Source organism: Hetaerina americana, unplaced genomic scaffold (genome assembly GCF_022747635.1).
Source record: "Hetaerina americana unplaced genomic scaffold, ioHetAmer1.1.p SCAF_6, whole genome shotgun sequence".
Classification (NCBI taxonomy): domain Eukaryota; kingdom Metazoa; phylum Arthropoda; class Insecta; order Odonata; family Calopterygidae; genus Hetaerina; species Hetaerina americana.
In genome coordinates, this window is record NW_027287205.1 from 52,563,002 (window position 1) to 52,589,120 (window position 26,119).

At 37.6% G+C, this 26,119-nt stretch overlaps 1 protein-coding gene across 1 annotated transcript; it reads left to right on the plus strand.

The window, feature by feature from the left end:
- Nucleotides 1-108: 108 nt before the first annotated feature.
- On the plus strand, nucleotides 109-24,594 carry LOC139695235 (pre-rRNA 2'-O-ribose RNA methyltransferase FTSJ3). Its single transcript, XM_071593920.1, has 12 exons — nucleotides 109-232; nucleotides 447-746; nucleotides 831-994; nucleotides 1,990-2,280; nucleotides 2,642-2,929; nucleotides 5,465-5,796; nucleotides 10,564-10,649; nucleotides 11,280-11,485; nucleotides 14,335-14,662; nucleotides 16,315-16,508; nucleotides 21,306-21,493; nucleotides 24,081-24,594. The coding sequence occupies exons 1-12, from the start codon at nucleotides 166-168 to the stop codon at nucleotides 24,307-24,309; spliced, it is 2,673 nt and encodes an 890-aa protein (XP_071450021.1). The 5' UTR covers nucleotides 109-165; the 3' UTR covers nucleotides 24,310-24,594.
- The last annotated feature ends 1,525 nt before the right edge of the window (nucleotides 24,595-26,119 follow it).

Sequence of the window (26,119 nt, forward strand, 5' to 3'; positions counted from 1 at the left end):
CTTTGAAATTCCCCCTCCGGGCATGTCTCCGGCAACGTTCGTGCACTCTAGCGTTGATTCAGTCAAATGTCCCAGTAACACCCGACGAACGCTCTGCGACACGTTTGAACTTCGGGAACACGTGCATTGCTGTCAGGGGTATTTTATTGATGACAAATTTCAATCATGGGGAAGAAAACCAAAATTGGGAAGCAGCGGAAAGATAGATATTACCAGTTGGCCAAGGAAACCGGTAATTTTCTTAATTATGAACATTATTTTGGAAGAAATCGATAGTTGAATTCCATTTGTGTACTAATTGTGTAATGTCGTTGTTCTTAAAATTTCCTAGTTATCTATGTTAATGGTTGATAGTGGGAATTCTACCCTTAACAAGTGCCACGATATTAAATAAAATTTGAAAGTAGTGTTACTAGAGGTCTAACATATTTTTATATTTCTTTTAGGCTATAGATCTCGTGCTGCCTTTAAGTTAATTCAACTCAATAGAAAATTTGAATTTCTTCAGAAGTCTCGTGTATGCATAGATTTATGTGCCGCTCCAGGAGGATGGATGCAAGTCGCCAAGCAAAACATGCCCGTTTCGAGCATTGTAATTGGTGTGGATTTGTTCCCTATAAAACAAATACCTGGGTGTATAAGTATTACCGAAGACATAACGACTGACAAATGTCGTGTGCAGTTGCAAAGGGAGCTCAAAACTTGGAAAGCTGATGTTGTACTCAATGATGGAGCACCAAATGTCGGTTAGTATTAGTTGGAGAGTAAAATTGAAAGATGCAATATGTTTCCAATGTTTCGGTTACAACATTTTTCTAATATTTTTCAAGGTAAAAACTGGTTGCACGATGCTTATCAGCAATCATGCCTCACTCTTAGTGCGCTTAAAGTGGCCACGGAATTCCTCAGGCAAGGTGGCTGGTTTGTCACAAAAATCTTCCGATCGAAAGATTACAATCCGTTAATTTGGGTATTTAAGCAACTGTTTAAAAAGGTGAGTAAGATGCATAATTTCTGAAAAGTGACCGGTTTGATATCTTAAGAGTCTCTTAATCTCTGTGGCATGAACATTATTTGTTTAATGATAATCCAATGATTTTAAATTGTAATGAATAAATTATATTCCATATTACGCATGTAGACAAGATAATTTTTTGCGGCTGTTTTAATTGTATTTTAGATAAATGTGCAAAGTATTAGGTCTTTCATTAACCCAGTTTTAAGTATGAATGACATGTAGTCCAATGCTATTTTCAAATTTCAATTCCTAGTTCTGATTCCTTGATGGCAAGTGTCCTTAAAAACTCCCCTAACAACCTCTTCGACAACTTCCTGGTAGGCTGTGTAAACAATCCATATTCACTATAGGATTAGTGCCAGTGCACTCAAAAGAGTGCCAATGCCGGTAGTTCAGTTATAACAACGTAATCTGAAGTTCTGTGTTGTGTTCATTTTATAAAATTCATTAATTGCAAATTTTTACCCATTAATTCATAACAATTTTCTTTAACTAACATCAGCCAGTAAATGTTCCTAGTTTTTAGTATTGCTTGGAACTGTATTGTAGTAAGATTTAAGTTTTAACTATGCAATTTTCTGAATCTAGCTAGGTACTAATTGCTGTAGTCATATAAACTTCGGGAGAAACTCTCTTCATTATACCCTACTGTTAAATCTTTTTTATGTTCCTAATTTGCCTGCACCAATTTTCGCCCTCTTTATCTGCCCTTAGTCTTCGCATTTTTTTCCACTATTAATTTTTGTAATATCATTCTGAACATGTTTCATATTGAAATCAAGATCATTTTTGTGTGAATTATTTTGTGCATTGGCATAACAAATGAGTACAAGTTGAGTAAGTATTGTTGCTTTGTAGTTATGTTCATCTTTTTATATTTATTAGATGATAATTTTGTAATCCTGTGCATAATCAATACATTATGGTCATGGAGTACATAGGGATGCCTGTTTATTTTCCTCACCTTGCAGGTGCATTCAACAAAGCCACAAGCCTCTCGGTCCGAGTCAGCTGAAATCTTTGTTGTATGTCAATACTACATTGCTCCTCACAAGATAGATGGTAGATTTCTGGATGCAAAATATGTTTTTGAAGAGCTCGACATTGGAAATGAAGGGCCAAAGATAAATGTTTTTCATCCAGATAAAAATAAAGCAAAAGCCATTGGCTACCCTGAAGGTAGTACCTCTCTTCATTTCCCTGTCAAAGCAACAGAGTTATTGCAAGGTGAACCACTTGATATCCTTCAAACTGCATCAGAGGTAAAAGTTTATCATCATTATAATTTTAATCTCAGTTTACGTGTAATGTGAATTTTGCACGCTATCTTTGTCATATTCTACTATTTATCTCTGCCTAATTAATGAAAAATATGATAGTAAACTAGGTTTAAAACTGATCAGAATGAAGTTTTTAAAACATTTTTCAAAATACCTTTTTTACTAATTTTTTAACCTTATTCCATAAAAATTGTTGTACGCATGTGGTAGCAGCATTAAGTATTTTGAAAATGACATACTTCCACTACATCTTTCCTGAATCTGTGGAATATATTTGAAAATTTGAAGTGAAATATGGATTTTGGGGTTGTTTTCTGCATGTGTCATTACTCTTTGTCCATAGGTTGTGTTTGATGATGAAAATATACTCAACAACCCATTAACCACAGCTGAAATCAAAGAATGCTGCAAAGATATACGTGTCCTCGGCCGCAAAGACCTGCGTGGCCTACTGAACTGGTGCAAAGCCATGAAGAAATCATTAGGAGAGAAAGAGGTTGAGGAAGTGAAAGAAGAAAAAACAGAGTCAGAGGAAGTTGAGGTTAAATCAGAGGAAGATCTTGAATTAAAGGATTTGGAAGAAGAGGAGAAGGAAATTGAACAAATATCATCGCAGATCAAAGAATTAGAGGTATATTCATCAGTGAATCCCTAACATTCACCTTTTCATGGTTCCTCCTCACATGGACGTACAGAAATAATGTAATAGCAAACCTTCCAATATAAATAAATACGATTACATTCCACTTTACCCATTGAAAAATATCTTCGTTCAAATCAACCTCTCTGGTTTTTCATACTTCATTCCAGATGGGCTCCATTTAATTATTGTAAACGTACATCCAGTGGACAATTAATAATATTGTTGGTGTTCTAGCATTTAGGTAGGTTTAGGATGGAAGCATAGTGGGCAATGGTACATTTATTTGCCTTCTAACAGAACAACATGACAGCGGATAGTACAATTAACCCTTCCTCAATTGAAATTAAAGTTGAAACACTTCGCTTTCCACCTGATGATGTTATACCATAACGAAATCTAGGTCGTGAATAAATGTTTTTTGTGTGGAAAAGCGAAGTGTTTCAAATTTAATTTCAATATGAAGAATTTCCACCCAGTGACGCCAGGAACTGTTTTATCCTTCCTCAATTGTTTTTCTATAGTTCTCACTTTTGGATGCCCTTCCTTTTTTTTTGGATGGGAAGTAACTCAGGAAATCTGGCTAAATTCTTCCCTAACAAATGTGACCAATTACTCCTTAAAAGTTTTCCCCCACATTTTCCTAAACTCCTTAAGCAGTTCTGCAGGTATATTATTCATCCTTATGTTCATATTTGATTTCACTTTCCTTAATACCTTTCTTATCTCACAACTATTTTTGTCTGGGTCTCAGCTTCCCCAACTTTATCAGATTCTCTCACTGTTTCCGGCATAATATTTTAACCATAATTCTCCTGATGAATCTCTTATAGTTTGCATGTATTTTTATTCTGACTTCCTGATAATGCTTTCACCTTTCTTTACAGGGCTGTATTGTCAATCTTCCTCTGTGAACTTACCATATCCTCACCCTACACCATCTGCTATGCTTCTTGCACCCTATTATTACCCTGCCTCTATTTATGATGCAACTCTTGTGCTATATTCTACCTTAATCTCTTTTTGCATTCTTTCATATTGTTCTTCTGTTTATCCTTCCAATAAATTTGTTTGCAGCTTTCGATATCCCTTATTTTATTTGTTGCTATTTTCCCTCCGTAGGACCCAGTATCATTTACTTATTCATGGTTTTCCCTACAGCCTCCTGATACTCCTTTCTTGACATTCCAGTAATGCTTCTACTTACCATGTCCTTTACCATATTCCCTGTTTTATCATTTTGAATCTGGCGTTACACTTCATCAGTTCTAAATTTTGATTTGATTCCCCATCTGCACCAAGGAAATTGTGGAAATTCATCACACTTCCTAAATGTGTCTAACCATAATATATTATTATAAGTAATCCACTGATTAATAGATTTAGGATGGACTCAAAAACATTATATATTGTAACTGATATATTTCTGAGTCCCCAAGCATTTTCCTTGTATACCTATTCCTATTTTGGTGTTTAAATTAAGGTTTCATTATGATTAAGCCCGGTAATTTGCAGAACTCATTGCTCTCTTCCCATGGTCATTCCTTGTTCCAAAACCATATTCCCTTGCCTTGCCTCTCTCTTTGCCAGGCATGACATGACACACAGCCAGACGGCCAAGTTCTGGAGTTGTCTTGACTCTCACTCATCTGTCTATCATGATTGAGTGGGATAGTAAATTGAGTTGGTTTTCCATTGCCTTCCCCATTGGTGTTTTTAACATGACATTATCACTCAAATAGCCACCCCACTGTGGTGAGATACCTTTGCAACCACCTCACTGAAAAACAGACACGTTGCATACTGCCTTTCATCTGGTTCGTACCCCTTGATTCATTATCATCGCTCCCGCCAGCACAGCTCTAGGGCTCAACAGAATACGCAAGCTCTTCCATCTCATCATGGTTGGATCCATGAGGAGGGCATTGGGGAATATTCCTCATATTGAATTCATTTTTTTCTATAAAAGCCACAACATTGTGAAATTCAACCTAAATGTGGAAAGATTAAAATAATAAATAAAATTTCAAAATTTATTCATAAACGCAACGAGTGTTACAGAATTTAATCACCATCATCTAGTACTTATTCACACTGCTTTATTATGTTGAAGAGCTGAAACACATTGCGTTTCTAATTCATTTGTGAAATTTTACTTGAGCATTTTTATTTTTCCACGTTTGATTTGAAATTATTTACAGTTAAAAATGAGCAGTGAATGAAAACCCATGAACCCTAGAAACAAGCACAAACCAGTGGTTTTAGTTTTTCCATTAAAATAGTTTTGATTTAGATGAACTCATTTTTGCCATTTTTATATTTATATGTATATATTTATATTAATCATTTCAACAGTAAGTGCACATATCTTTTGGTACATTGATGTTTGCATCTACAGGGAACAGCTTAGCTGTAACAGTTTTTTTTCTGAGCACCCATAGCAATTCCTTGCATCCAAGATTAACTGTAATTCATTCTGTCATTCTTCATGCTGTATTTTTAAAATTATTTATCTCCTTACTACAGGTGGAAGAGATGAGAAATGCAAAACGTAAGCGTAAACACATGCTCAAGGAGCAGCGTAAACTTCGAGACAAAATGAATCTGAAAATGGTCTTAAGAGGAGATGAAGGGCCCCAGCTGAATGAAAACATTGATCCCGAAGACAGCCTGTTTGAGCTGAAGATGTTGAAGAAGAAGAAACAATTGGCCTTGGTCACAGATGGTAAACCTGATTTATTGGCTGAAGACCAAGTGGAGAGGAAAAAAAGTCCCAAGGTGGTCCGATTTAAAGATGAAGTAAAAGATGATGATGCTGATGACACTGATGGCTCTTCCTCTTTGGATAGCACCTTAGGGTAAGTCTCTTTTGTGATTTACCTCCAACCAAGCAATCCGGGTGGCAGAGGAACCATAGCCAGCCAGTTAGCCTGAATTCTATTGGCGGAACTTATTTTGGACCATTTGAATGGGCCTGCTATTTGACTCTCAATTGTGTAAGCACTGGCATTAAGTATCATTTTAAGCAAGTGCAGTTTGATGGCCCAGAAACAAGAAAATTTTTTAAAAAAGATCGTGCTTATAATTGACTTCCCCTTGAACTTCAGTTGCCCCTTTTCATCTTCCCATTGCTGTTCCTCAAGGTCGCTTTTCTGCATATCTCAAATGATTCCTTCAAACCAGATGGTTTGAGTTGCTTCTTTTCCTTATCCTACCCATTGCTAGTGTATTTCGTTCTTATTTTGGAAATTATTCTTCCTTCATGCTTTACATGGCTGTTTGGCTGATATAGTCATGCGGGGGTGCTTTTTTATTGAATGTGATGTATAAATGATTTTATTATTCTTTCATCTCAGATGATTTCTGAGCAAGGTAAACAGATTGACCATACCTAAACATTTAAATATATGTAATAGCTTCGAAATGACTTTCAATATCAGGTGGTTATTTCTCCTTGAAAGATATTAGGCCTGCAAGTTTAGTCATAGAAAGGAAATATGAAATAGACGTGGATAGCTAAGGTCCAGATATACTTGTTACAAAATTGAAATGGCATTAAAGAAATCAAAATCAAATAAGGCCGTGAAGGTAGACAGCATTCCTGCCAAACTTCTTAAAGGTCTACACGCACATGAAAGGAAAGGTTTTGTTGGGCTGATTCACTGCATTGATGAGGGAGAAATTTGGCTGAAAGGTATCATCTGATATGTGTTACTTCCCACCCCAAAAAAATTGAAAGATAGCCCTATTTGAGGACAATAGAGCGTAAATTTGTACCTACCTAAGTTGGTACGTGGGATCATCAATAAAAGGATGAAGATGATGGCAGATGATTGACTAGGAGATGATCAGTTTGGGTCCAGAAAGAGGAGAGTTTTGAGTGATGCCATCGCAATAATAAGGTAATTCATATCGCTGAGTGAGTTTAAGAATTAATTTTTTGTGGAGTTAGAGATGATGTTCAATAGAGTAATTATGCTAGAATTAATGAATGTATTGCAGAAGATATGAGTAGAATGGAGGAATAGGCAACCTGTTCATTAGGTGCATGTGGTAGATGGATAGTTAGGATGATGTGTTAGAAAGTGGATAATACAAGGGTATCCAATATCACCCATGCTTTTCAACATACTACCTTGATCAAAAATTTCCCGGAATTTATTCAGAAAATTAAAAATACAAGTTTATTCATCTAAATCTATATGGTCCCCTTCAAAGTAATCCCCATCGACTGCAACACACTTATGCCAGCGCTTGATCCAATCCTCGAAACATTTTTTATATTCGGTTTTCGGTATGTCCATCAGTGCTTCCTGCGATTTTTCCATTACTTCCTCTCGGCTGCTAAAACGCGTTCCCCGTAATGGTTTTTTAACTCGATTGAACAGAAAGAAGTCACAGGGAGCCAAATCAGGTGAATTCGGTGGCTGTTGGATGGTATTTGTTGCATTTTTCGTCAAAAAATTACGAATAATGATAGCACTGTGCGACGGTGTGTTATCATGGTGCAAAATCCACGAGTTTTCTGCCCACATTTCTGGTCTCTTTCGGCGAATTGCTTCACGCAAACGTCTCATAACGCCCAAATAATACTCTTTGTTTACTGTCTGGCCTTCTGGCAAAAATTCATGATGCACTACACCGTTGTAATCCATGAAAACCGTCAGCATTGCCTTCTTTTTTGACTGAAAAGGACGTGGTTTTTTTGGTCTCGGCTCATTTGGTGAACGCCATTCACTTGCCTGATGTCTGGATTGCGTGTCGTACTCATAAACCCACGTCTCGTCTCCAGTAATGATCCTTTTGATGAATGTGGGATCGGATTCAGCCTCGCAAATCATGTCTTTTGCGACGTCAACACGGTCTCTTTTTTGCATGAAATTGAGGTCTTTTGGCACCAACTTTGCTGCTACACGACGGAAACCCAAATCATTAACCACAATGTCTTGGGCGGATCCATAGGCAATGTTCAAGTCCTCCGCTATTTCTCTGATGGTTAATTTGCGGTTATTGACCAACATTTCTTTTACTTTATCAATTTTTTCACCGACTTTCGATGTCGATGGTCTGCCACTGCGTTCATCATCTTCGATTGACTCACGACCACTTCAGAACCGCTCGTGCCACTGGTAAACGACCGTTTTTTTTAGAGAATCGTTGCCGAAACACTTTTCCAACATTTCCAACGTCCGTGCGCCACTAAATCCGTTTTTTACGCAAAATTTAATACAAGTTCGTTGTTGCAAATTTAAATCCATTTCTGAAATTGTAAAAAATCGCCAACACACACAGAGATAGATGTACTCTTGGCTACGTAACTTTTGCAAATGTCAAGTTATGACACTAAGATTTAAAGGGAATATCAACAACAGATGTACCAATTTAACAAAAAAAAACAGAACTCAAATCGGAACGATGGGAGCGCCACACGGTGGTTATTCCGGGAACTTTTTGATCAAGGTAGTATACATGAAGTAATTGGTAGAAGAGGCATGAGAAGGACTGAAGGTAGGATTGAATGTCAGTGAATAATTTATGAAATTAGTTATGTATGTGGACAATCAAGCATTAGTTAGCCAGTCATCCAAGGAGTAACAACCATTGGTGAGTGACATTAAAATATGCGATGACTGTCTGTCTAAATAAAACTATGTATATGATGTTTTCAAGAAAGTAGAAAGCTAAGTTAAACAGAAAAGGAGGGTAAAAACTAGTACAGGTGGAAGTTTGCTTATCCTTGGAGTGTTTTGGACCAATATGATCAAAGTAGGAGGGAATTAAGAAAACGACATGTGTCAGGCATTGTCATTGAAACAAGATTATGTATGTGGATTGGAGGGTCTTGAGTTGTGGTTGTGGAAAAGGATGAACGAGGTAACATTGATGGGTAGGAAACCAAATGAAGAAGTAGTAGTAGTTTTGAGGGGAGGCGACCGACAGCTAAGGTCATTTGCGCCATAGGGGATGGATAGGAAAGGATGAAGGGTGGAGAGAAACCCGGCGTCGGCATTAGCCTACTCTTTACGAAAGGCGCCAAGGGGTCCACAGTTTAACGTCCCATCCGACGGACGGCGTACTCACTCAAAGTGCCCTCCACAAAGCACCTCAAGTAGGGATCGAGATACTACTGAAAAATATTCAACACCGCTGGGATTTGAACCCAGGCCCTCTGGGTGGGAAGCCAGTACGTTAGCCCCCGCACCATCTCGATCCCCCCAAATGAAGAAGCATGGCAGGGTAGGAGAGAGGATTATTGAGGGAAATCGAAAGGAGGTAGGGAAGGTGGATGCAGAGCATTTTGGTTGGTGATGGAATGCTAAGGACTGTGTCAGAGAGCAGAAGTTTAGGCAGGTAAAGTAGGGTGAGGAAAAGGATTGGTATGTTGCGCCGAATGGAAGGAGGAATGCAAAATTGTTGAACAGTTTATTTAATATAGGATGTCAGGTTTTGTCTTGTTAGGCAAGGCTAAGAAATGTATGGGTGTTCAGTATGTGCCCATCCAAAACAAAATTTATCTCATATGATTTAACATCATATTTTATTTTCCAGCATAGGTAATTTCTGTGCAACAATCAACACTTAAACTATCTTCAAGGGTAATGTTGGAAAATTGTGATATGTACATAAAAGCAGAATAAAGTATTTGCTGGAATATTAGACTGGTAATTGTTCACTTAAAAGGGGTCAGAAAAACAATTTCTTGTTTTTGACCTTAAGAAAAATCAATCCCTGGACATATCCTTCATGAAATGAGTGCAATATGCTGTTGCATTATGCACAATCTTCTAGTCATTTCTTTAAACCACCATGATAATGACTGAAAACATGGCATTCATCATAAATGTATTCAGTTTGCTACAAGGGCGAAGGAAAAGTGCAGACTCTTTTCAAGATAAATGTTCATGACAGTGATTTTCATTTTGTTGCGTTTCTTACACACATAACTGTATTATTTCTGCCACCTAATTTGTAATCTCTAGGGAAAAAACAATAGCTAATAAATGACTAATGCATGATGTTTGGAGTCAAAATTTATAACTATTATCACTCGTGTCTGATTATTCACTGATATAGTTATGACTTCAATACTGCCCATCTTACCAATATTACTCTATATAGGTTATACTGGATGATGATATTTTGAGCTGTGGTTATTAGAAAACTGCTTAGGGACCATAATCTCTATTGCCTCCAGACATGGAGAATTGATGGTCGTTTCTTAAGTTGATGTCACAATTGTCAAAGAGAAAGTAAATGAGTTAAAAAGAAAGTAATAGTGATTTACTCAGTTCTTCAATGACTGTTCCCCATAATGCTCGAAGTCTGCTTGATCACAGGGAGGATGGGCACTACCGGCATGCTAAAGAGTAGTTTTGGTGGAGAAATTAATCTGCAATATATTTGGTAGCTGTAATGCTATTATTAAACCTCTTATATTTGTGAAAAAATCTGACTGTGGCTCTAATAAAAATTCAGTATTCACTTGCAACTGGAAAGTTGAAGTGATACTTTTATTAAATAATGTACTATTTCCATTTTTTTACTAGAAAATTTCCATTGCTGTAATCCCTTGCATGCAACTGATTTTAGTTCTTCCAATTACTTATTTTCATTGTATATTTCAGGTATAGTTATCGGAGAAAAACCTCCATCCTGAAAAAGGAAGAAGGTCATAGCAGTGACGAAGAAGGGCTAGATGAAGAAGGTCTAGGTAAGTTTTACTTTCAAAAGTAATTACAAAAATTGTTTCTAAAGTAGTGATTCCTAGGAATTTGAACTTACTGTCCAGCATGGTTTGGGCTGTGCATTAATCTCTAAGATCCTCATCTATTTGAGCCACATATACCATAAGAATTAATTGATAGCCTTTCATATGTTATCAAGATCTTTATTATTATTGAATATTGTTCAAATTTTTGTTGATTTTTCTCCGTAGTTGCCCCATAATTAGAGTCTACCCCCTTTTTAAATATTGAATTTTACTGTTTAGTGCCAATATTGTTAAGGGTACTTTTAAAATACTAGTTTTTCACAGTGTCTTCTGCACAGGGTAGGGAAGCAAACTCAAAGAGGCAGTCCCAATTGACACAAACTTAATATACCCCAGTGATTGGATAGGTTGAGTAGCTGTTTTGAAATAAATCTTGTTGAAATAAGCAGTCAAGTATGTGATACTCCTTAATCTATTTAATTACTCACTTGTAGCTTATTTGTTCCAAGGCATCAGTTTCTGCTGATTGAATTGATAGGGTTTCCCGGATAAATGGAAAGTTGGATCCATTTTCTTTACTCCTTGTCATCAGCTGTGCTTTTTTCAATGCCATCCTTATTTTTTTTGTAGGCTTATCAAGTGAGGATGAAGGTTCTGAATTGAGCTCTGCTGAAAAAGAATCTGAATCCTCTGAAGAATCAGAAGATGAAGATGTTGAAGAAGATGAAAAAACAGAAAAACCAATAGGGGCCAGGAAAGCAGCACTCATCACAGATCTAGATGACAGGCCTAAGTCTCTGAAGAGACAGCAAAAAGCTGAGCTGTGGTTCCAAAAGGTATTCATTTTATGACACTATGATAAAAAATTGTATTATGTTATAATGAAAGGAGAAACTTTGTAATTCCACATAGATTTATTCGACGGACGACCTAGGTTTCGACGTGGCACGTCATCATCAGGTTATATTAGGTTTTAGGTATTATAGGTTGTATTATGTTATCCTGAAAGGAGATAATAATCCTAAATGGAATGGGTCTTACACGGAGTGAGTGGTCTGTCAAACAGTGAATGTACTGTGAATTTTGATTTCTGAAAAAAGTGAATTAGCCATCAATTTCACATACAGGGTGCGGCAACATAACTTCCTGTTTTCAAAACACAATAAAACCCATTTTATGGAACAGAGTATTTTTATTTTTTTCAATGTAGGTACATATTTAAAGTTTTATTTTATGCAGTTTTGAAAATCAAATCAGGTTGGTGACACCTCCCGTTGTCCATACACTGAATAAGCAGATATCTGGTGTTTGTCATGGCCCTTACCAGCATAGCATCTGTTATGTTGGCAATTTCTGCCCGGATGTTGTCCTTCAGGTCTTGTAGGGTCCTTGGACAGTTGACATAAATGCAGGATCTCAAAAAACCCCACAAAAAAATCGCAAGGGGCCAAATCAGTGGAGCAAGCTGGCCGCTCCAAATCACCCCGTAATGAAATGAGGCACTCTGGGAAGTGTTCCCTCAATACAGCCATCGATGCCCTTGAAGTGTGAGCCATTGCTCCATCCTGTTGGAACAAAATGTCCCATAAGTCCAGTTTATCAAGTCATGGAAAAAAAATTCCTCCAACATGTTTGCATACTGATCTGAATTCACTGTCACTGTGACCTCATTTTCATCAAAAACCAGGGACTAAAAATACTGGCTGAGGAAATTGCACAACACACTGTGACTGTAGGTGAATGGTATGGCATTTGATGTAGTTCTCTGGGATTGGTGTCAGCCTGGTAGCTCATGATCTGTTTGTTGACTGAATTCACTGTCACTGTGACCTCATTTTCATCAAAAACCAGGGACTTAAAATACTGGCTGAGGAAATTGCACAACACACTGTGACTGTAGGTGAATGGTAAGGTATTTGATGTAGTTCTCTGGGATTGGTGTCAGCCTGGTAGCGCATGATCTGTTTGTTGACATATCCACTCACATGAAAATGGGCTTCTTCACTGAAAAACACAATTGCATCCTCAAGAAGGTTTTCAAGAAGAGCCTCACATGCATTCCTCCGAGCATTGAAGTCACGTTCAGAGAGTTCCTGCACAATCGCCAACTTTTAAGGATGGTAATGAAGGTCATCGTGAAGAATTCACCTCCCTGAACGATGAGAAAAGTCCAAGGGTTGACTCATGCTTGCACGGAGAATGCCATGGGGATTGCAAGATGGCAGCTCTCTCTACATCAATGTTCTTAGGTGTTCTGATGGGCCAAGGGACTCCAGTTCTTCGTCATGTCGCACTCATGGTTTGTCTGAATGTAGTGACCCATGTAACAATTGATTTTTGGTCCAGGACAGGGCCCAACAGAGCTACATTGAAGCAATTTAGGAAGGCCCCCTGGGTTGCAAACACAGAACATACAGGTATATATGTTCTGTGATTGCAACCCCTGTATGTTCAAAATGTAGGCTTTGACGGCAAATGCACGCTCCTCACTGTTCCAACGCATGATAGCGACTGACCAGGTTGAGGAAAAACTTTAGAACCGCGGCTGTCGAATGAGGCCACTCTTACCTGGCTACGACCTCTACAGCCTGATTGGCATGCATTTTGCATTTCAAAAAGGGAAGTTATGTTGCCGCACCCTATATAGTATGCTGGATTAGTACAAGATTTGCTTAAAGGTTGACCAGTGAGGAACTTGTGAGCCAAATCCACATTCTCATTATTAATAAAATAAACTCTGCTAGATGATATTATTTTCTAAAATTTATCAATATGCATACACTGCATTAAACTAATTTATGTACATACGTTCTTACTTCTTTGATGTTTATGGTCTTCTAAGTGGTGTAGTACACTAACTATTAACTATTAGTTATTCCATTAACTATTCCCAAGGAGAATTGGTGTTCATTCCCTTGTCACTACATCTTCTGTCAGTATTTTTAACTTTCCCATTCGTATTCCAAAGGAACTTCCACCTAGCCTGGCATACTTTTCATATTCTATGGTATCATTCTTCTTATTTACTGCTTGTTCTTGTGATGTGTAAAAAATGCTCATTTGCTCAAATAAGTCCTTGACAGTTTATCTCCTGAACTAATCCTATCACTGGCTTTGTGTTCAAATTATATAAACATTTAGGAGGAACCATATGATAAATAACTAAAATTTATTAATATTTATAGGTTCACCAGTAATTCGGAGCTTTGATACCATCTTGATCAACAAGTCTTCTTTTTTCCTCTGATTTTTAAATTCTGAATTTAATTTGTCCAATAGATTTTTCATAAAGAGGCATTGTTCTCTGTCTTTGTTAAAGGTTGAGCATTCTCTTTAATAATGACCAAGTTGTAACTTTTTCCAAAATATTTACTCTAAACTGGCTGTTAAATAAATCATTATGTAGTTGTAAAGTGTTACCATTTCATCATTATAATGTTCAAATTCAACCATATTGCCCCTGAAACTAAGGTGATTCAAGCAGTTCAAGTAATTCAGAAACTAGTTGGCTAGAGAAAGAACCAATGTCCCATGGGTCCTCTTGAAATCATTTTGGTTGGAAAAATAAAAAAATAGAGAATAAGTCCATCATAGCCATTCACAGGATTAGTCCATGCATGTGAGCCTTATGTGGATGTGCAATTGTATTGTGTTGATTGTATTGTAATGCTTCCACTTTCTTTAGGATGCTTTTAAAGACCTAGAAGATGAGGAGGATGAGGACTATGAGATTAGTGAATTGGTGACCAAAGCAAGGGAGAAATCGAAGGTGGAGGGTGATGTTGCTGTGCAAAATGAATTGGACAAAAAAGTGGTCAAAGCTAAAGATCAGAAGAAAGCCAAGCCTAAGGAAGATTCAGATATTGACAGTGATGATGTCAGTGAAACTGACACTGACAGTGAGGATGAAACAGATGATGAGCCCACAGAAAACTCCAATAAAACTAAACCAATGGTCAAGAAAACCAGTGTTGGTGGCAAGAATGGATTTGTGGTTGTTCCGGCTAAAAATGGTAATTATTTTCATACCTTCTAATTGATTTTGCTCATTTTAACACTTTACATATTTTTTTAATTTTCCTAATGTTAAATCTCCCTTAACTGCATGATTATTTTCCGTTTGAAGTTTTGTCTTTTCTGCCCAAGGATACAATATTAGAATATGAAAATTTAATAAAAAAATTCTGGCTCATTCAGACTCTGCATTCATCGTTGCACATGATCATTATATAATCATACTGTCCATCATGGAAGTATTGGAAATAAAAATTTAGGTGACTTCCTGTTGCCTCCCTCATTAGTGTTTTTAGCATGACAGTATCAGTCAATGGCCCCCCACTGCGTTCAGATGCCTTTGCAGTCACCTCAGTAGGGAATAGACACTGCGTGGACTACCTTTCATCTGGCAAATGCCCTTCGAAGTTATCTAATGGGTGACCATACCAGGAGAAAATATCATTGCCCACCAGCACTGTTTAAGGGTCTTTGAAATGCACAAGCCCTTCCTCCTTGTATTTTTTTTTAAGGTAATCTACCGGTTAAGGTAGGTTTTTGGATGGACCCAACTACCAAATAAATATATTTTATTACTCCTAACAAAACACAAAATCCATCATCCTACTCTATATCAGGTCCCTCTTCATCTCTGAGTACTTTCTTCCTCCCTTCATCCCATCCATATAATATTAAATAAAGGAATAAGAAAAATATTGTTTCATGTATCATGTTTTAGGAACATTAGCTTGATTCATCAAATTAATAGGATACTTATGCAGTGGAACCTCATAATACAGGTGTAATCCATTCTATAATCTTTCTCGTGAAGCAAAACACTCATTTAGGGAAACAACTTTTTGCATATAAATTAATTTAAAATTCAGTAATACATCCATGCCAGAAAAAATCAATTATGTCCAAGATTTATTCAAATAAAATTTTGTGTACATTGTTTAGAATTTGGATCACATTCACCTTCTCTTCTATTGTGGAATGAAGCAAACAGGAATACAAACTTGATTTGTAAAAACGAAAAAGAATCAAAAGAAATTTCTATTTATCATGTGCACCTAATTCCTTTACCTAGAAAGCTGTCTGGAGGTTACAATGCAACTATTTCTGAGTGTAAAAATCATTCGCCTTGACCGATATTCAAACCCGGATCCCTCAATGTCTGGCCGAGTGCTTTAGCCAGTTAAGCTATCGAGGCATCCTCTTAAACTCGGAAATTTTGGGGGCTTAAAATGAACAAGATGTTGTGATGAAATACCGTGCATACAATGTTAGAGGCATTTGTAGTTATGTACGAATCACCAATGTCCATGAGGTTAAAGCCAACTTTAAAGATTTTTTTGGGTCAATTTTAAAACTATGCACAAGGTATTATTAAATTTCGCCCAAAAAAATCTCTAATAATATGTTTGAAGACAAGTTTGGAAAAAGTATGATCACTAGCTACTAAGATGCTAGTGGAATGACTGCTAGAGAAATATATAAATAGTCACAGGCATGCAATGAATCTGGAGATTCCTCTCTCCTCATCACTGGTCATGTGAAAAGTCACCCATTAATCGATTCGTTTTTGGGACCAATATTTTTGTTCAGTATGCAAATTTCTTGCTGTGCAAGGTGCTCAAGGTTCTGCTGTAACTTGATGTCATTTTTCCAGGTAAAGTAAAAAAGAGGAAGCTTGATGCTGAAGCCTTGGCTTTGGGTACTGTGCTGGCTACATCAAAGAAGGCCAGGCGAGATGTTGTTGACATGGCCTGGAATCGTTACTGCTTCAACGACAGGGAAGGGCTGCCTGACTGGTTTCTTGAGGATGAGAAAAAGCACATGATGAAAGATATTCCTGTTCCAAAGGTCAGACCCATGTTTTAATACCTTATTCTCAACATGCATAGTGATTTTCAATGGAAATTTTTGATGAAAATATACAACTGGATGAACCCATAATTCATTTATAGTTTTGAACAATTTTATTCTGCCATTAGTTCTCTTTTATGTGTCTAATGGATGATTTCGACTTGCTAATATCTAAAGCATATAAAGGGGTTGCAAGCATTGCTGAGTGAATTAGTTCAGTGCTATAGATACGGGATGAGAATAAATGTAAATAAAACAAAGGTTATTTGGTTTTCCAGAAAGAGGAAAGCTAATTTGAATGTTTAAATAGGAGGGCAAAAACTAGAGCAAGTGGAAAAGTTCACGTGTCTTGGAACTGTTTTGAATCAAAATGGTCAAAGTAGTAGGCAACAAAGAAGGAGAATTGGGTTACGTAAGGAACCTTTCCTTCCAAGTTCCTTTACCTAACACATTTTCCCTTCTACTTGGACCATTTTGGTCCAAAATACTGTGGGGATATGTATATTGTTCCTCGTACATTAGTTTTTGCTCTCCTATTTCAACATTCAACTTAGCCTTTCTCTTTTTCAAAAACTGCTTTGATTACATTTATTCTCATCCCATATCCAGAGAACTGAAACTGACATTCCAATCAACTAGGCAATACTTGCACCCTCAGTGGCTGACTGATAACTTAAAGCTTGATCTTCAGTCAACATAACTGATGTAATGAATTCCCCAACTACTTTCATTCCTATCTCCAATTCTTCCCATGCCCCTTTAACCATTGCTTCACATAAACGCTGAACTGCGCAGGTGATAATGGGCCCCCCTGTGTTATTCCTCTACCTAACACCTCCCATTTAGATTCTCCATCCCCCACTCGCACCTGAGCTGTTTGAGACATGAACAGGTTGTGGATAAGTCTCCTATCCCTCCAATCTACTCCTGTTTTCTGCAATACATTCATTAATTATACCCAATTTACTCTTATTAAATGCCTTTTCGAAATCTACAAAACAGATGCATCCTGATTGTATTTCTGTTCCTGTCTATTAGTGATCTCATCACTGCAATGATATTATATGTGCCGCCTCCTTTCTGAATCCAAACTGATGATATCCTAAGTAATCATTCACCCAGGTCTCCATCATCTCATTGATGATTTTGAAAACCACTTGTGTGCAGAGTCAAACTTTGTGTGCAGAGTCAAACTTGTTGACTTGCAGTCCTCGCATATGGCTGCCTTTTCCTTTTTGGAAGACGAAATAAAAGTGATCTAATGAAATATTCCAGCCAAATTCCTCCCACCTTTTCCTAAACCTTTTATGTAATTCTGTGGGAATCTACCCCAATGGCTTATTTGATTTCAATTCCCTTAATGCCTATTTTATCTAGCCATTGAGTAAGACTAGACCTAAGCTATCCTCATCTCCATCATATTCTCTTTCTATGTCTAACCTTGCTGGCCTAAGTTTTTTTACCATACAGTTCTTCTATATGAAATCTGTTCAAAAATTATTGCAAATTTTGAATTTTCACGGGTTGCATACATTTGATTTGCCATTTTTTTGTGTCGTTATGTTGGCACTTATGTCTCCCACGTATGCCAAAAAGTTCGGCCATTTTGAATTTTTGGTTAATTGTTGACAGCTGTTTTCCTTGGGCGTGTTTCGGCTTGTCTTCGATTTTTGCCTGTTCCAAAAAATGGATCAAAGAATCAGTATCAAATTTTGTGTGAAGAACGAACATAAGTGCGTGGACGCATTCGAATGTTGACTGTGGCATATGGAGAAGCTACCTTGGACCGAAGCAACATTTATTGGTGGTACAAAATGTTCTCAGAGGGCGGGGAAGATTTGAACGACAAAGAGTGTGCCGGATGCCCGAGCACATCAACAACAGACGAAAACATTGATGAAGTGAAGAAAATATGAGTATGGGCCAATCGTCGAATAACCGTTAGAGAAGTTGCTTTGGACCTAAGCATATCAATTGGCTCGTGCCGTACGGATGATTTGGACATGACACGGGTCGCCGTGAAATTCATACCAAAATTGTTCAATTTTGACCAAAAACAGCCGTGCATTAACAATGCTAATGAGGTGTTGGACTGTCCGCGATGACCCATATTTGCACCAGAGGGTCACCAGAGTGACGAATCATGGGTTTATGGTTATGACATGGAAACTAAAGCCCAATCATCCCAATGGAAGCTGCAGCACGAGCCAAGACCAAAAAAAGTTCAGTCGAAAGTGAAAGGTTCACTTGTAGCTTTCTTTGATTGCCGGGGCATAGTGCATCATGAGTTCTTGCCACAGGGTAGAACGGTAAATAAGGAATATTAGCAGCAAGTTATGCACAATATGCAAAAAAGCAATCCGCTGCAAATGCCTGGATTTGTGGAACAACAAAAATTGGCTTTTGCACCATGACAACGCCCCTGCTCACTCATCGTTACTTGTGCACGAATATTTGGCCAAAAACAACACACAAATGATGCCGCAGCCACCATATTCCCTGGATCTGGCCCCCCAGTAACTTATTCTTTTTCCTGAAACTGAAGAGGCCCATGAAAGGATGATGCTACACTACACAATAAAGACTGCATTGGAGGAGGAGCTGAACAAGATCAAAAAAAATTATTATTTTGAAGTGCTGGAGGATTGGAAAAAACGTTGGCACAAGTGTATAATATCTAATGGGTATTACTTTGAAGGGGACAAAATAGTTATTCATGAATAAATAAATAATTTTTGAAAAAACACAAAAGTGCGATACTTTTTGAACAGACCTCGTATATTCCTTCCATCTCTCTTGGCTCTTTCATGGTTCAACTAGTATTTTCCCTGACTTATCTGTAATTGTTAATTGAGATTTTCCTTTCTTACTTCTTGATAGTATTTAAACCTTTTTGTATGGCGCACCAATTCCACCCTTATCTGTAAATTTTTCATATCCTTGGCTTTTGGTGTCCCTTTTTTGATGCATTTCCATTTATTCTGTATATTACCCAACACCCTGTTCTCAGTCATAATTTTTCTATAATGCATGCTGATAACCCTGTCTAGTAGTTCTTGTTAATGCTTCTAAAATCCTTTCCCTAAACCATCTTCCCTGTTTTATCTTTTTGAATCGGGCACTTCAATTCATTATTACTAAATGATGGTCTGAGTTTGACCCTGTTCCTGGGCCACTGTGCAATTTTATCATGCTGTTCCTAAATGTATGCCTAACCATAATATAATCTGACTGATATCTTTCTGAATCCCCAAGGCATTTTCCATGCATGCTAATGCATTTTGTGTTGTCTAAGCCAATGGTTCATTATGATTTACCCCTGTCTTCTGCAGAACTGTATTGCTCTCTCTTCAAGGTCATTTGTAGTCCCTCGTATCTTAGGCCCTTCCTCTCTAACATTTCTTCCTTCCCCTATGGCTATTTTCTAATCTCCCATCAGTAGCAAATGTTTCCCTCCAGGAACACCAACAATTATGTCCTCTGATTGTGTACCCTATGGACTTCTTCCTCCCTATGATTCCTTGGTGGCATATACATGTATACCTGAATAATGACCAAGTTTATGGGTTTAGTTTGTACTTCTACTAATGATATTCTATCGGTTTCTATCTCTGTTTACTACCCTTCTTTATACTTATTTATTTAATATTATTGCCACCCCTCGCTGGCGCTCATACTTCCCTCTTTACAAAGTCTGTCCCAAAAGTAGTAGGACTGAGTTAATTAAAAAAAATTATTGCCAAAATTGTTATATTCACTCAAGAATCTTCAAAATAGCACCCTTGTGCATCCAATAAATGTCTACCAGTGGGTTTTCCATGCTTCATATGCCTTCTGGAAGGCTGTGCCTGGAATGCTGCTAAGCTCTCTCGTCACAGCCTGTTGCATAGTTCCACCAAGTGGTGGTGACATCCTTTCAGCATGGATTCGTGGCTGGGGAAGAGGGAGCACTCGTGGCACCAACTTCACACATACCTTTCTCATGCCCATGTTTTTGGTCGCTAGTTGATGCACCTCACTTGGGGCTTGGGGCACATAGGGATACCAAGTTCGTCAGAAACCATGCCAACACGTAATCTACAATCCCTGTCCAATAAAGCCTTCACTCTTGCAAGATTTTCATCACTTTTTGAGATCAAAGGGTGTCCTGAACGTTCGGCATCTTCAATATCTTCTCTACTCTACCTGAAACAGTTTGTGCCTCTCAAAAACACCTGATCTACCCATAATGTTATCAGTATAAGCTGCCTTGAGCATGTCATGCGTCTCTTTCCCAGTTTTGTTCAAAATTTAATGCCATAGTGCTTTCCCAATAACCGTTCATGGCGGAGCATAACGAGGTCTCATAATTGAGGTTTTGCAAACGAAAACTCCTCTCTCCACAAAGGTGGGGAGCCAACTACCTCCAGCCTTTCCTAACAGTCCCTCCCTTGAACCCAGCTAGAGAAACTGCCACTGCCTGTCGTGTCTGGGAAAAATATCACACTACTTTAGGGACTGAACTTGTATAATACTCTAACTATCTCTACAATTATCCCAACTATTCTTCTGTCTCATGTTTAACAGCCCTGAAACATCCATATTTCCTCTCTCTATTACTCGCTCTATATTTAATAATTTTTTAATATATTATAAAATATCTCAGCAAAAAGTTAAGCATAAGTATGGCTTTATTTCTCCACTAACTCTACAATAATGGTAGTGAATGTGGTGGAGATAAGAATATTTTTTTATCATTAACTACTGTATTCTTTCTGTAATATTTCACTCGGGCATTACACACCCATTTTGCAGGACATGGTCGAGGAGTTCAAATCCCGTGAGAGAGAACTAAATGTCCGCCCCATAAAGAAGGTGATTGAAGCAAAGGCAAGGAAGAAGAAGCGTGCCATCCGCAGGATGGAGAAAGCGAAGAAGAGAGTAGAATCACTCATGGAGAACTCGGAAGTTACGGAAAGGGAGAAAGCCAGGCAGATAAAGCAGTAAGTACTCATGTCACTCATTAATGCATGTTAACTTGGTGTTGGAAGATTAACTCATAAAGGGAAATCATTTAAACTGGTTCGATAATAATGTAGGTAGTTTGAAAAGTCTCCAAACCAACAAATAAAGGTTTTTCATCATAGTCTCCTTTAAGGTGTATACACTTTTTCCAGTGATGCTATAACGTTTTTAACCCAAATAAATAGTAAATTTCCAAATAAGAAATGTCCTCATCTGCAAAATAAACATTTACATATGCAATTACCTCCTCATTTGATTAAAATATGTCCCCCCCAAGTATTTCGCTTTAAGGTTAGAAAACAGGAGAAAGTCACTGATGGCCAGATCTGGTGAATACAGTGAGTGGTCAACCAATTCGAAGTGCAATTGATGGATTTTAGCTATGGTGACCACTGAAGTGTAAGCAAGTCTGTGCTCATGGAAAAACACTTTCTTCTACAAATAGTTATTTTTTTGCAATTTCTGCCTTCAGCTTTGCAAAGTAATGATGCTTAATAATACTCTCCCATTATTGTTTTACCTTTTTAAAGAAATTCGATTAACACAATCCATGACTATCCCAGAAAACAGCCACCATCTCCTTCCCAGCCATTAGAACAGTCTTTGCCTTATTTGGAGCAGGTTCAACTTTTCTAGTCACCTGTTTTGACTGTTCTTTCATTTCAGGAGTGTTATTGATGGATCCAAGATTCATCTCTGTAATGAATTGGCCGAAAAAATCTGACTCCCTTTGTTGCTCCAAAGGTCAATATTCAGTTTTAAATCTTGTTTGAAAAAGTCAAACTCACCATAAAGTTCCTTGGAAATGTTCATTCAAATACGTTTTTGGTCCAAAGTGAGTAAACATGGCACCCAATGCGTGGATAGCTTATGCATGGCCAATTCTTCAGTCTATATGTAACAAAAGCACTTTCGATATAGCCATAGCCTCTGATAACTCTCTAGCCTTAATTCAATGGTCATCGAGTACCATTTGGTGAAATTTTTTGATATTAAAATGAAATGAAATAATTTACTTTATAATTCCACACACGTTACTTAAGAAAACACGACCCAGGTTTCGACATTGAACGTCATCATCACTGATGATGACGTTCAACGTCGAAACCTGGGTCGTGTTTTTTTTAAATAAAGTGTGTGGAATTACAAAGTAAATTATTTCATTTCAATACGTTTTGCAAATTCCATAAAGTTATCCCTGAGACAACAGACAACTTTTTTGATGTTGTCGGTTGTTGTTAGAGTTTTTAGTCGTCCTGAATTCTCATCATCAGGCAAGCTGCTACAGCCTGGTTAAAATACAGCTGCCCGAAATTTCTTGGTTGTAAATAATGCTGCAGTCTTTGTACACAACGGCGAGGAAACGTGGTCATTGAAGCAGGAGGATAGACGTACATTGGAGGCTTTTGAAATGTGGGTCTGGAGAAGAATGGAGAAGGTGAAATAGACAGAGAAGAAAACAAATTAGGAAGTACTTGGGATGGTGGGCAAAGAGAGGGGTTTTTTGGGAGCAATCCTATGGAGGCATGAAAAGTGGATGAAGGGGGTGTTGACCGGCAGTGGGATGTTGAAGACTGTGATAGAGGAGAGAATGTTGGGCAAAAGAGGAAAGGGAAGGAACAGGATAGGGATGTTGGACGGGATGAAAGGAGGAAAAAGGTACTCAGAGATGAAGAGGGACCTGATATAGAGTAGGATGATGGATTTTGTGTTTTGTTAGGAGTAATAAAATGTTGGTTTGGTAGTTGTGTCCATCCAAAAACCTACCTTAACCAGTAGATTACCTTTAAAAAAAAAATCCTTTGTACACAGCGTCCAACTCATCTTTGATTTACATAGGTGTATTGCCTTCATAAACAAATATTTAATGGCAGCTCAATACTAATTTTTGTCCATGTTTACGAAAACCTTAAAAAAAATTAATTAAAACTATTGTCAGACAATAACCAAGTGTCCAAAATGTCTGAAAGTTTGGTGAGTACTTTTCAATGCATGCATGCAACACATTACCCAACTTATGTTGAAGAGTGCCATCTTCATGTTGATGTCGGAAACTTTTCAGAAAAATCTCATTCCTTAAGCAGTAAAAACCATTAATAATAATAATACAGCAAAGTGAGAGGAACCAGATTTTCACATCACCCAAACCGCCTGCTTTAATAGAATTTTTGAACCGGTAGTTTTCATATTGAGAATAACTATTAATCCATATCATACTAATATTTTATTAGCAGTTTTGTAGTTCTTTGATGGATGCTTTTGGTGACCAGAATTGACTGATAAAAATTAGTTTATAGTTTTAGTAGTTAGTTACCAAAGGTAGCCAATATTCAATTTTTCAATCATGTTTGAAAAGGTTAAACTCACCATTAAGTTCAATGGAAAAGTATTGTCCTCTAGGAATAAGACTTAGTTGTATTAGGCAAATTCCACTACAACAGATCCCACTGATCTAAAAGCATCCGTGATTTGTGAATTTTATCATCTGGTTGTGAATGTAAAATGTGGTTAGTTGTGATATTCTTCATTGGATGCTGAAATCTAATTAATCTTTTTTATATGTAGGCTCTACAAAAAAGCAACAATGACCAAAAAGAAGGAGGTGAAATATGTTGTTGCCAAGAAATTCCAAACGGGTAAACGTGGAGGACGACCAGCAGGACACAAAGGTCTATACAAAGTGGTAGACCCAAGGATGAAAAAGGATATGAGAAGCATGAAAGCCAGCAGTAAAAAGGGTAAAAGGTCCAAGGCCGGCCCAAAATTTCAGCGACCCAAAAAGGGGAAGAGGTAAAATGTGTTAATGTTGGAGCATTTTGTTGGCACGTGATGACTAGATATGATTGTCTTTCCTGCAAGAAATAAACTTTAGACCAAATGTACAAAGACCAGTACCAGTGAATTCCTTAAATTAAGGAATTGGTGAAAATTTTATCTTTGTCTGAAAGCAGAAAAGCTATCGTAATGCATATAAAAGTGGAAGTGATTTTGTACAAAGTACACTGATCAGTGTGTGATCGGTATTTTAACTATGTTGATACAAAAGGATTGATGTACTTGAACAAGGGCTGATGGTAATTAAAATGGTTTTCAAATTACACAATTAGGTTTTAATCAACATTAATTGGTAGGGTACCGTCCACTAGAAAACTAGGTTCCCAACTAGTGGAAAATTATTTTGCTTCTCTTATTGGGATTTTTAAAAGAAGTAGGGTATTTCCAAGACCATCTAAAGACCTTAATGACAATCTTCTATCTTAAGGTATCATAAAGTTATTATCATTTGAACTTTTTGGCAATGCTTAGTTTCTGTTCTTATTTGATATTATTCCATTTTTGAATTGAGAGCAACCTTTTTCTGTCTTTTTAACACTCATGCTAATTAATTAAGGTTGAATAGCTGTAAATACCGGGTGGATAGAATGGATAGAATATGTATTAGCAGAGGGGCAACATCCCCATTTTTTTTTAAGGTAATCTACAGGTTAAGATAGGTTTTTGGATGGGCACTACTTATTATTCCATTATTAGGTAATCTACTGGTTAAGGTAGGTTTTTGGATGGACAAAATTACTAATTCAATAATTTGTGACCCCCAGTAAAACACAACATCCCACTCTACATCAGGTCCGTCTTCATCTCTGAGTACTTTCTTCCTCCCTTCATCCCGTCCAACATCCCTGTCCTGTTCCTTGCCTTTCCTTGTTTGCCTAACATTCTCCCCTCAATTACAGTTTTCAACATCCCACTGCCAGTCAATACCCCCTTAATCAACTTTTCCTGCCTCCATAGGATTTCTCCCAACAAACCCCTCTTTTCGCCCACCATACCAAGTGCTCCCTCATTTGTTTTCTTCTCTATCCATTTCACCTTCTCCATTCTTCTCCACACCCACATTTCAAAAGCCTCCAATCTACGTCCATCCTCCTGTTTCAATGCCCACGTTTCCACGCCGGACATGACTACGCTCCACATCAAAGTTTTTACGAGTCATTCCTTAATAGCCTTACTCAACGTCCGTGTCATCAGCTCCCTCCTCCTGGTGAAAGCCTCTTTACCTAGCGCAATTCTTCTCCTTACGTCCCTACTACTTTACCGTGTTTGGCCATAACACTACCGAGATACGTAAACTGTTCTACCTACTCTAGTTTTTGCCCTCCTTTTTTAATGTTAAGCTTACCCTTTTTCTTTATAGAAAATCGCATAACCTTTGTTTTATTAATATTGATTTTCATCCCATACCTGTCGGACGACTCTTTGCTTGATGTTGCTCGAGCTTCTTCCATCACAAGTTATACTGTTGCCCAAGTAGATGAAGGATTCCACTTGCTCTGGTTTCACTCCTCGAATTGTGATATCTGTATTCAGCTTCTCCCTTCCGCACAAGGATTTTTGTTTTCTTCTTGTTGGTGCTCATATTATATTCCCGCAGTACTTAGTCCATAGTATTCAGGTTTGCTTGCAGGTCCTCTCGTGTCTCTGCTACTACTGCAATGTATGCAAACCGCAGCATATTAATTTCTTTGCCATTAACCTTGGCTTCTTTGATGTCCAATTCTTGTGCTTCCTTTATTGCCTCCTCTTCTTGATATACGTTGAATAGT

Bases quoted from the DNA above. Each gene is read 5' to 3' on its own strand.
- LOC139695235 (XM_071593920.1), top strand. From the start codon at position 166: ATGGGGAAGAAAACCAAAATTGGGAAGCAGCGGAAAGATAGATATTAC. The intron at 233-446 runs GTAATTTTCTTA...TATTTCTTTTAG, and splicing joins CCAGTTGGCCAAGGAAACCG to GCTATAGATCTCGTGCTGCC. The intron at 21,494-24,080 runs GTAAGTACTCAT...TTTTATATGTAG, and splicing joins AAAGCCAGGCAGATAAAGCA to GCTCTACAAAAAAGCAACAA.